This window comes from Anarhichas minor, unplaced genomic scaffold (genome assembly GCF_050575085.1).
Source record: "Anarhichas minor isolate MPS153535 unplaced genomic scaffold, ASM5057508v1 ptg000002l, whole genome shotgun sequence".
Lineage (NCBI taxonomy): Eukaryota > Metazoa > Chordata > Actinopteri > Perciformes > Anarhichadidae > Anarhichas > Anarhichas minor.
Genome location: NW_027466448.1, coordinates 3,776,363 through 3,788,645, shown reverse-complemented (window position 1 = coordinate 3,788,645; position 12,283 = coordinate 3,776,363). Strand labels below are relative to the sequence as shown.

The window sequence follows — 12,283 nt, the reverse complement described above, 5'->3', positions numbered from 1 at the left end:
AGACGGTAGCGGGGTTTTCTGAGTTTCACGAAACCACTGTCGGAGTCCTACTTTTCAGTTCATGCACTGCCTGACTTCGCTGTGCTGTTGCTCAAGTGAAAGCCCATTTCTGTTATTGTTATTGTTGCTGCCACATTAATTATTCAGTTTTATGAGTAGTGGGCATTTCACAACACAAGAGAGAAAGACAAAGCATACATAAAAAGGTTAGACGCAGGGACATGTGCATGGATGGAAAGAACTATAGTGGCTGCCACAGATGAGCAGTGTGAGCTGGAGATGTGAGTGCGGGGTGCATTTAAATGAGTTCAGTTCCTGCTGTGCAGTGCCTGTGATGTCAGAGTGACTTACTTTGAAGGGTTTATGCAACTGAGGATTTTGTCACCAAACAGATGAGATTCAGGACAGATGCTCTCCGAGTCTGACAGGAGACCCATTTGCCAGAATGTGTTTTTTTTTTTTGACAAACCACGCGATGGGTTGAATGTCAACATTTCTCAACCAAAAATACGCTTCATAAATATGTTTCATATCAGCCTCGTATCACACTTGCAGAAAAACACAATGCATTTGTGAAATGATTGGTTAGGCTTAGTGCCTTAGTGAACTTTCTTATGTGAATGGTAAATGGACGGTACTTGTATCAAAGTATCGATAGCGAGACACATTGTTGCCTTTGGTCTTTTCATTGGATTTGCTATTAGTAAGAACAATATAATAAAAACCATGGGACCATGAAGTCCACAATGGTTACAACAGGCAACAGGACGAATGGTCACACAGGGATGTGACGCATCATGCCAGTTTGATAGCTAGGTTACATGTTGTCACCGGAATAGAAAATGATGCAATGTGAATAAATTGGCACACAATAGAAGACCAAATTATCTTTCACTCATGGTAAATTGCGTGCACACCAAGTTGTGAAGTTAAAGTGGACCTGGAAAATCTCCGCTGTAATGCATCATTAAACTGAAGAAACTTTGAAAGCTCTCGTTACAGACGACCAAATTCTAAAATAATGACGACAGTCTTTTTTTTAATGTCCCATGGAACCCAGGCAGCTTCGGTTTTCTGTCATGAAAAGAAGAACCGGGAAATGTTACCGTTTATGTGTGATGATGATGAAAGTCGGAGCGCAGTAGTCGAGGCTTAACATGGAGAAATGAAAAAGCTTCTGGGAGACCAAACATTCCACATCGTGTAGTGATGGTTAAAATAAAATCTTCTACGGCCTTTTCAAGAACTCTCCTGGCTGTTTTAGGGGTTTGACCCTGTGAAGGCCGGCATGCATAATCTATGACATTGTCCCTCCTGGGGAATAGATTTTGTTTCCTGTTTAGCCGTCTCTTCTTCTCTGCACTAACTTTTCCTCAACTCTCTTTTTCTGTCTGTTTCTTATAAGCTCTCATCACTCTCCCCGTCTCGTTTTCTGTGCGGCATCGCTCAAATCTATATATCACTGAGCCATACTTCCTCCTCTCCGACTTCTATAACGTCTTTCATTTCATCCTTTTCCTACAACTTTGTGTTATCTCAATTTCCCGTCTCTGTGCAATATATCTGCGTCTTCTCTGCGGCATCACGTCCGCGCACCGCCCTCGTGCCTCTCTGTCTTCATTTCGACCTGCTCGTGTTCCGTCTTTTTTCACGTTTTTTATCTTCACTGCACTTAGACTCCGTTGTACCACCGTGTCATCTATCAACCCATCTCTCCATACATCTTCTTTTTTTTGTGTGTGTGTCTCCCACCTCCGCACGGCCATTCTCTACCTCCTCATTGCTCGTTCTATCCTTTTTCAAGAGCAGGGAGCTTGCCATCCTTTTTTCGAAACACTTTGAGGTTTCATTTTGACAGGAAGACTTCACAACACAGACCCAGAACCGCTCCTCCATGTTAACTGTATACTGTGCCTCTCTATGACTGTAGACAGAGGTCTAGTGTGACAAGTGTGATCTCATGTGTTCCTCATTTCCTCTTTATTACTGATTACACTTTACTGCTCCAAGCACTCGTTCCCTTTGCAAGCCATATTGGATCTAATTTATTTCATGTCCCCGCGACTTTCACCTCTCCCTAGGCTCGCGTCCCCGTGACTGCGGTGATCTGTACGCCAGTGGTCAGAGAGAGGACGGCATCTACTCAGTGTTTCCTGTTCACTACCCTGCAGGCTTCCAGGTCTACTGCGACATGACCACAGACGGAGGAGGCTGGACGGTGAGTCAGAGGGAAACATGTATTACAGTTATACACAGGCTCATAAGCTGTATATGTATCTACCTAAAATATAAAAAACATTCACATAGGGGTTATAATCAACATTAAAAAGGAGGCCTATTCACTATGTCTGCTTTTATTATTTACTTAATAGCCACAACATAAAAATGATTCACTGAGCATGAGTCTGCAACGCCGGTTCCATTTGAATCACAGTCATGCGGCACAAGACATCATATACTGGACACCTGCTGAGATTACAGTTGCACTGCCTTAGGAGTCTCGTGTATCAATCTGAAAAGGTCTCATCAAAGTTTGATCACAGAACAGCGAGGAGATCTTAAATTTCACGTGGACCCCTTTGAAAGCAGTCCATTCATTTTCATGTTTAGTTTTTTTTCCATTTAGAAAACAGAATGCTAATTAGTCACATCTAAGTGAGGATGTCATCAGGTAGCCTGCTGAAAGGAACATGAATAAAGAGGAGCGAGAGAAAGAAGGCTAATTAAACAGGGTTCTGAGAGACGCGGCAAAAGAACCAAAGTGCATCCGATGAATCATTATGTCTTTAGTAGGACAAGTAAATGGTGCCATAATCACAAGGGGAGAGATTTTAGTGTTAGCTGTTACCGCGACAATTGATGGCAGAAACATAAGTAAATCATAACAATCTAACATATGCGCTGTGGCTGAGACGTGTTCAGCCCGCTCATGTCATGACAGCTTCCATTTTGAATGTTGTACAATGTGTACAATTCCATTGGAGCTGGTGCATGTCTGACCTGTTTATGTTTTGGTATTGTAAATCTTGCATTCTCGTCTTTGCATAATGATATTTTGACAGGATTTGGGATTCTTAAATGTTGACACGGAAACATATACTTCGAGTTTCTTTAAGTGTGTGTTTTTTCTTTCCTTGATCAAACATCTGTCAGTTGTCTGGCCTTGCTAAAGTAAACAGAGCTGTTTAAGAGAGACTGTATACTGGAAGCGCCGTGTCTTTTGGGAATGACAGACAGCGAGGTGAACAAACATTGACACTGAGCTGTTTGAAGTTATATTTGGAAGTGTGGTTTAGATGTATTTTACTGTGCGCGCACACGCACACGCACACACACACGTACCATCCTACTGGTTAGAGCCATTTATTTCCCTTTGTTCTGAAGTATACTGTAGCAGTCCTCTGGGAAAGAAGAGCAGTTCTTAATAGAGAACTAAGGCCTTGTAACACTTTAACAGTTTCAGCTACATGAATCCATCACAACTCCCTTTTTGTTTTATTTTTACTGGTTCCGATGCATTTATGAAGGCACCCAGGGGCTGGCTGTGTAATCTGTTCAAAAGTATTCAGTCATACATACTGCATTTAGTAATAAAGGTCCAATCTGCTATCTTCTTCCAGCTTGTGGGAGTGATGCGGTCTTGTTGACATCACTTTCACGGATGTTTTACGTGTTTCGTGTGTGAAAATGTTATAGAGGTGTAGAAACTGTCTCCATAGTTTCAATATGGATCATTTCCTCTTAACAGCAATCTCTGGCTGCAAATAGATACATGTGTTTGTCTGTTCTTTCCACTGTTCTTAGCTGTTAACACCGGTGCTACCTGCTTCTCCAAAAATAAATGTCCAGTGTAATAACTAATACTTAGAAGAAGCTTAGAAAAGCTAAATATATTCTCATCCCTCTCTACAAACACATACAGCACGTGTCAAACTCAAAGTCATGACAGTGAGTTGCGTGTGTTTGTGTGTGCGCGCTTGGAAATCGGTGACTAACTGTGCGAGATGGGCAAGGTCGTCCCCTACGATCATCAAATAAAACAATACTGTCAGTTTGACAGAGTGCTTAGCACAGCATGATGGAATGGAGTTACATACCAGACTGTCGGTGGGTAAATGCTCGTGTGTGTGTTTGCGCGCGTGCGGCTGTGTATGCATGAATTAATGTTTGTGCCAAACTACGTGCATCTATACATACATAGCTTGTGATTGTGCTTTCAGCTTTGCTCCCTTTTTGCACAGTGCTCAGTGAGAAAGTGTTAAGTAACGGCTCTTTGCATGTTCTTTCATAAAAAAAAGGATTTATGTAGCAGCTGAGATTGAAGTGATAACGTTGCAGTCACCGATTGTGCCGTGTGCGTTGAGCTGATTGTGATCACGCTTGCGCCTCATTAAGAGATCAGCGCGGTGTGAGCTAACAGGGGCAGGTAGGGAGACGGCATGCATGGTGAGTTGAGTTGCTTACTGTCTGTCTGACGGTTGAGCTTAAATAAGGGATGAGCCATATGCCGCCACCTCATTAGCATGCGTTTGACATAACGCAGCACCGTTGCAGGAAGTCTGAGAGACGAGAGCGCGATGCAGAGGAGACAAAGACGAGAGAGCCCGATGAAAACATCAGAATCGGATGTTGAGAGAGAGAGAGAAAGGAAGACATACGGATAAAAATATATAATACGCAATAAGGGAACAGCAATTCATTTTATTTTCTCCGTTCTCTGAAATACATTCATTCAGATCAGGCCTTCAACTGAATCTTTCTGTTCTCTTGTATTTGCAGTGAAAAGGTAGCCCTTAGGGAGCCTCTGGGATAACGCCTGTGTCTTAAGTGATGGTGACAGGAAGAAGCCAGGACTACTGTAGATGCCAATACGCAAAACTGTAACATTAGTCAGTGATTAACATTAGAAGGATGTTTGCTCATATGTCTGTTTGTATATCTACATATCTCAGTATACAAATTCACCAGAGCACACCAAAGACTTGGTTTTGCATGTATGGGTTTGTTAATGCGTGGGTACACATGCAGTGTTTGTGGACTATACTCATAATGCCCAACAAGGTTTTCTTTAGTTCGAAGAAAAAAATGTCCAAACAAATCCATCAGAGGCCCTCAGCTATTTCAAAAGGCAACAGCTTTTTTTTGTTATCAAATAAACTATTTTCCGTAATACTCTGCATGATGCACAATCAGACTGTCCAAACCAACCTGGCACAAAGCCTAAGCTGTCAGGTTGTTTCAGAGAGACACTGACTCGGGCGTAGTGACTCATAGATCACGTGCGTGTCTATTTTTTTCCTTTTTGAACGTGAAGAACCTATACAAAAATAAACAAAGGGAAGCAATGGCTGCTTCTTTGCTATCTTTTGACAGCTATTGCTACTTCAAACCCAGAGCCAGGTGTGCATAGTGTTCGCTGTATGGAGCTGACAGTTATATCAACACAGAGAAGATAAATACTGTAGCATGAACTAAAACATGGAAACATGAGTTTGAGTTAACAGTTATTTTGTCAGCCAGACATTCAGATTTGGGCAAAACCAAGTAGAGCCGAAGGGCAGGTATCAATCAGCAATCAAGGCAAACATGACCTTAATCCAAACCAAACCAAAGGAATATTTTAATCCACTTTTGTCAAGTAGTGCAATATGTTCACTCTCTTGCCATGTCCTTTACTCAAATGTAGACATAGGGAATGCAAACACACACAATAAAAAAAGGTAAAATGCTAATAAAAGATGCTAGAATTAAATCCCCTTTTCAGGACCATGGATAGCACCACTCGGCCAGACATGCCAAAACACTTAATATACTTCAATATTTAATAGAAAATAACATCGCAATAGCACAATGTACTGTCAACATAGCAATAAATAAGCTACAGTACAAACCTACTTGTTAAACGAAGAAAACTTTCTTCTTTGATGACTTTCTTCTTTCTTCTGCTTTCCTGTGGAGGGGTCATTTTGATTGGAGACGTTCATAGCGTGTCCTCGATGCGGTGTATAATCTCACAAGCACGAAATCCATTTTTTATTTACTTGTTTCTATTGGTAAAGTAGCATTAATCCCGATGAGGGGGGAATACATTTTATCTCAGTGATGAAAATAATTCCGTTGAGGCGGGGACATATAGACCTGAATGCACCCATACCGTACATACAGTATAGATACAGTACATACCGTTTATGTGTTCATTTTGCGAGACAGGGTGAGGGGGTTCTTTTCATTTTAATAGAATCTAAGTCACTAGAAAACTGTGTCCTTTAGTGTCCACTAAGAACTAATAGGAAGAGAGGAGACTATAGTACAGGTTGATGTGGATGGTTATCAGAGGAAATTGGTCAGTATTTCACCACCGCCATAACTCAGGCCCTGGAGACTGTTTGAGCACAAAGATAGGAGGGATGATGGCAGATAGGACGTAAAATAGAAAACCTGTCATTACGAGGCCCCAAGCTCCTCAAAACAAATACAAACACACACACACACGTATGCATGAAAGAGTATATTGGACCATACCAAAGAAACATCTATACAATCAAAGAAGCGTACATATGCCATCTCTACGTACAGTAAATGTGTGGTCATATGTGCTTACACACACATGCTTTCACACACACACATATACTAAAATATGTATACACACAAGCCCCTCACTCAGATAAAGTAATCCTTTGGGCATGTGGTCTACCTGTTTCGGCAAAGGGGGATTCCAAATGCCATTTAAACACAGCCTCACGGCTTAGGGTAATGTCTTCTATTATTACTATTTAATTTGTTAAAAGGAAGGGACTAAAAATGACCACGGCATTAATAATGAATGAGAGTAGATACATCGGAGTGCAGTGTGGGGCTGCATTATCAAATGGTGCTTTTATCAGAAGTACTGCAATCACTCTCAAATATACAATTCAGCTAAGAACCGAAAAGTAAAAGTTTTAGATTGAATGTACGACTGTGTGCATGTTGTGTCACCCCTTTAGAGGCTCGGAGTGCCTTTGAGCCTCTCAGAGTGTACGGAATAAGCTTTTCAGTGTCTCTATCTGGCTCACGAGCTCTTCAATATTTCATCTGTTAGTTTATTGGTTTGGAAAAAAAAGAAAAATCCAGGATGAATGTTTTTTTTGCAGTTGTGTCTTATCTGTAAATGTTTTGTAAGGCAGGGAAATTGAAAACTTCAGAGTACAATCTAACTTTTGTTCCGAACATAATTGTTTTGATAATGTTCAGATTGAGTGCACTGAGTGGACTGCGAGTTTATTCAGATGTGACCTGACGTTTTAATTTACTTTCCTGGACGAGCATGTACTTGTGTCCTCATTAGCTGGCATGCGGGTGGTGCTGAGGGGAAGTATGCAGCTGTCTACCAGTAACGTTATCACAGGTAGTGTCAGACATGTGTTTCAGGATATTAGTGCTATTGACCAGAGGTTATTTGAGAAAACGTTCGGCAACATTGACTGATTAATATATTTTCTCTCAGTTACATGTCCGGGCACACAAATAGATGGCGAATGGATTCCCAGTTATGTCGTTGCTGTTGGACCTACTGTATATATTTTTGCACTTTTTATTCATTATTATAATGATTTTCCCTGAGAAGTTAAAGCAGTCTGATTCACTGTATTCACATGCAAATAAAACAAACACTGGACGATATGGCCAGAATATTCTATCCCTCATTTCATTTCAAAACTCTACAACGATGTCACAACATATCATGATTTCTGGAAATTACGTGAGCAATTTTGGGGTTTAGTGTCTTGCTCAAGGACACATCGACATGCGACAAGCAGAGCCGGAGCCGGGGATTGAACCGCCGACCCTCTGATTGAAAGACGGCCCTGCTATCCACTTAGCCACAGTCGCCCTATTACGCCATATGACTAATCTTTTTACCTGCAGTAAGTACATGTAAATGCAGGAATGGTGCTCAGGCCTACACATGTGAGAGGGAGTGGGAGAAAGTGTTTCTGTGGATGACTGTGTTCCTCCTTCTGTTCCCGTTTGCTGCTGCTGTGTTCAGAACACATCTGTCTTTCTGATAGGATTATAAAACATTCACCAACAGATGTTTGCAGTCCCCTTTGAAGATAGCAATTCTGCAGACTGCTGTGGATTTATGAGTGCTTTCACCAGACAGTGTTGAATTTATAACCATATCGTCAATATTCTTAACAATGTAATCAAATTGTTTGCAATTCCTCCGTCAGTTTTGATCCATCTTAAATCTATGAAGGGAGGCAGCTTTTGGCGCTGATTCTATTAGCCTCAACACAACCGTTTTGTTTTTTCCCCTGTATTTCTGTTTTTTTTTCATTTTTCTCTGTACTGCAATTGCTGATGCATTAATCACTCTCTGGAGACGTTACACATTATCTTCAGTTAGTCAGTGTAGAGCAGCGGTACCAAGTGACATCTGCTGCCAAAGCACCAAACATATAAACATAGTGTGCTCACAGTGTGTACATGCCAGGAGCTAACAAGCTATTGGCACATTTCCTATTTTCCACCCGGTCACATGCCAGATTGTAAATCTCCCCCGATCAGCTTCAGAGGGCTCGTGTTGATTCTTCCCTGTGTTCTAGTCTGTCAGTCAGGGTGTCCGTCTGTGCATGCTGTGGGCTCCTAGTAGGTGACAGAAAGCCTGCTGAAGAGCTTAAAGCACCTTGTTAAGTAGCCTTCATCTACTGCAGCGATTCCAGAGAGCTTAATGTGATCATGCCAATGCAACAGCCCTTTAACAAGTGCTTGGTGAGGTGGTTAAGGATCAGCGATTTTCTTGTTAACACTGTTTGGCCGTTTGACTTGACGTAGCTGTTTGTGGGTTTAAATAGTTGACCTATAACTCAAACTCGTTTTTTTTTTTGCCATTTGCAGCGTTGAGTGCTGGGAGTTGTTTTTACTTTTTCTCTTACAAGTTGTATTGGGGTTGCAGTCCTGGAACACGGGTCTCACTTTTCTGACAAACTGTCACAGAGTTCTCTTGACTTGGGAGGAAGAGTGCATGAGACTTTCAACCGTCAATACTTTGTTAATGGCGACTTGCTGACACAGACGCTCTGACAAAACATGTTACAGCAGCCATTCTCCCCCTCAAAGGTACTTCCCTTCTTCTGGATGGCCTGTCTGCCTTTGTGCTGTATACATGTGCATCGATTCAAAAAAATAAGGCTGGTGGGGAGAAAGACAGCTAACAGATTCTTAAATGAGGGAAATTTGAGTATAATAAGTCATTAAACGTTTGATATACTTCTATGACGAGAGACAATTGGTGCATCAATGTAACATCGTCAGGAAACAAAAACAAGAGTTTACCCAGTATAACGTGTGTGGATATTCATAAATGATAATGAATTGGAAAAATGCCAAGACTATATTATATTTTGTAGTTACTGGTTTTCCAGCTACTTCTTTGAGATTGATTTCTTTACTAACTTGTAAACAACGCTCCTCGCCATATTGTGAGATGATGGAGGTAATTCTGGGGGGAAAAAAAGTTTCCTCCAAGAAATGGGTTGTTCAGGTTTTGTGGGGCATGTAGAACAGCATGCATAAAGAATTAATTACCTTCGAGCTGCAACGAGCTGCAAGAAAAAGAGATAACGTTAAAACACTGCAGTATGGAAAAAGACTGATGGGGAGTGCCAGAGCTAAAAGATGAGAGGAAGCTGAAAGTATAACTGTCCCAGAATCATCCTTTATTTTTATCGTACAGATGGTACATACACACACACACACACACACACACACACAACAATGCAATACAGTACAAACGCAATGAAAATGACCTTTATGAAGCAGCAAATGCTGCATGTTTGTTCAGATTGTGTCCGGGTCTTTTACTCTTGGTACTTACAGTGTATTTACTGAAAAGTCGATTAATCTGACACGTTGAAATGACAGCAGTGGTGTTGCTTTATCTTACGTGTCTTCTTTTATGAGCTACCTGATCCAAATACTGAAGCGCCCGGTTCCAAACTATTACATTTATGAGCTTAAATTATTAATATGATATGAATGAAAATTTAACTGGGCGAATGCAACTTCTGTAATTGATGTAACGCAAGCCGCTCGAGAGCAGACGTCCATTGCATTTGTTGGAACTCCAGAAACACTCGGTCTCCTTGGTTTCCTGCGGCCAGAAGTTACACGAGAGGGTTATGTACAAACGAACGCTGAAGGCTTTTTGTAGAAAATGTTACAATTAACTATCATCAACTGAAAACACACGGTGAAAGGGATCTTGTAGGTCTGTATTGTGACGGTTCTGTACTCTATGATGTGAAACACTGATTCCTCGGTCAAACTTTTGAATGAAATGTCATGCCGTGTCACAACTGCAGTTCTCAGTCTATGTATGGCTGGAGCATCACCGACCCCACACCGTAATAAAACAATTCTGTCAGCTTCTGACCTTGACGGAAACAGCTTTGATGTCAGGCTCTGCCCACTAGCCAGACATTGTGTCTAAGGATTTGTCATTGGGGATGTTACGCTGCGTCACAGTGGGAACTGTGTTTGTGGCTGTGTTGGGGGGTGTGGTGAGGTGACATAGTAGCCGAGGCTCTATAACACACAAGCATTTGAGCCACAGTACGACCATGTGCAACTGTACAAATGCACTCGTGCACGTTTATACACACTCTGAAATGGTCCGCCGACTTTTGTTTCTTTAAAAGGTGAAATTGAAAAGCTGATGTTTTGTGGCGCTGACAGTCTTTTAAATTCCTCCTTGCCCTTTTCTCTCTGCAACCGTGTTGACCAGTGTTGGGAGCAAGTACTTTATGAGCCAACCATAATGTAAGAGCCAGAGACATTGTACTGTCTGCTTATCTGCCTCTTGGCTGCATATTGCTGCGTGTTCTTCACTCGCATGTTATCAGTAATAAAACAGGCCAGAAGCAACAACACTTTTTCATGGTGCCCACAAACTTCAACATTAATATTAACACCCACAAGCTTATACAACCATGAATACAATTACAGACACACACACACACACGAAAAAAAGCAACGGCCTAAAACACATTTATTGAACAGCTTTTGAAATGCACATACAGTTGAATGTGACCTTGTTGGCTCTCCATACAACACATGCAGACATATGTGCACATGCAGCATCACTATAAGCATGTGGATGGCTGCTGTACATGGACGCACCTACATACAAACAATGTACAGACATGTATGTTTCACACACATATTGTCTTTCCAATAGTATTGTCACCCACTCCTCAGTGACCAAAGCCTTTCCCTGTTGAAACATGTGAAAGAAAAGGATTGGAGATCTCTGTGAGCTCCATGTCTCCAGGGAACACACACACACACACACACACACACACACACACACATACACACATACAGATACTGGCCTTCAGGGTCAACAATGCAATTAAACCTCAGAGGGGCTCTCCAGTCTTACAAGGATGCTACACATGGAAGGAGGCAGGGCCAGAAAGACAAGAGTGTTAACCCTGCTTCATGTGACCACTGGTCAATTCCTCACTGTCCCAGTGATTCATAGTTGCAGATACCGTTGGTCGTCTCAGCTTTTCTATCAGGGCAACGCTAGGAAGAGACCTCAGCTGAGGCACGAAAGCCCATCTTCAATAACTGCTGACAGCTACCAAAACACCAACTCTAAATTTAACATAAGGGATTGTCTCCTAATTGTGTTGTTTGTTTTGTTTGTTTGGAACAATAATAGTACGAGAGCACACTGCTATTCAGTCTCTCTTCTCTCCGTCTCCAGCCTAGCGGACGTATTTGTCGGTGGCTCTACTCCACGTATGCATCCAGACTGGCTTGCTGTGATAATGTGAGCGATACATTGTTCTGAAAGGCCACAGAGGATTTAAATAGAAGGCTGACTGTAGTCTGGCACGTCTGTTAGACTTTCTTTGGTGTAAATTTGTTAAAAGAAAGAAAAGATTTCCGTGTGATTTATTGAGTTGAGGTGGCAATTCTCATGCCTCCATAAACTGCTGCTTTTACAGTGAGCGCCAGGGGAGAGAGAAGAAAACAATTAGGGATGGATGAAAAGGAAAACCTCTACCTCGTTTTTAACAGCATTATCAATTTGAAGCCATCTCTATTTCAGTTAATTTGAATGTAGGGGCGAAGAGGGGTACAAGGAAGAAGGGAACAAGATAAGGAGGCTGGGGGGGCATCATTTCAAGGAGACTTTAGTAACATGAATGTTGTAATTTCCTCAACTGGCACTTGGCCTCTGCATTGGAGACATTGGTGTTTTACTGCAGTGCCTTTACCAGAGAGG

The 12,283-nt window shown here is 41.7% G+C and overlaps 1 protein-coding gene across 2 annotated transcripts in view; it reads left to right on the top strand.

Moving 5' to 3' along the window:
* fibcd1b (fibrinogen C domain containing 1b) overlaps positions 1 to 12,283 on the top strand; it is an 82,749-nt gene that overhangs the window by 39,409 nt on the left and 31,057 nt on the right. For both annotated transcript variants that reach the window (XM_076085806.1, XM_076085798.1), the window contains one exon: positions 2,082 to 2,218. In XM_076085806.1, the coding sequence (XP_075941921.1) occupies positions 2,082 to 2,218 (137 nt within the window). The remainder of the gene's footprint in view (positions 1 to 2,081; positions 2,219 to 12,283) is intronic.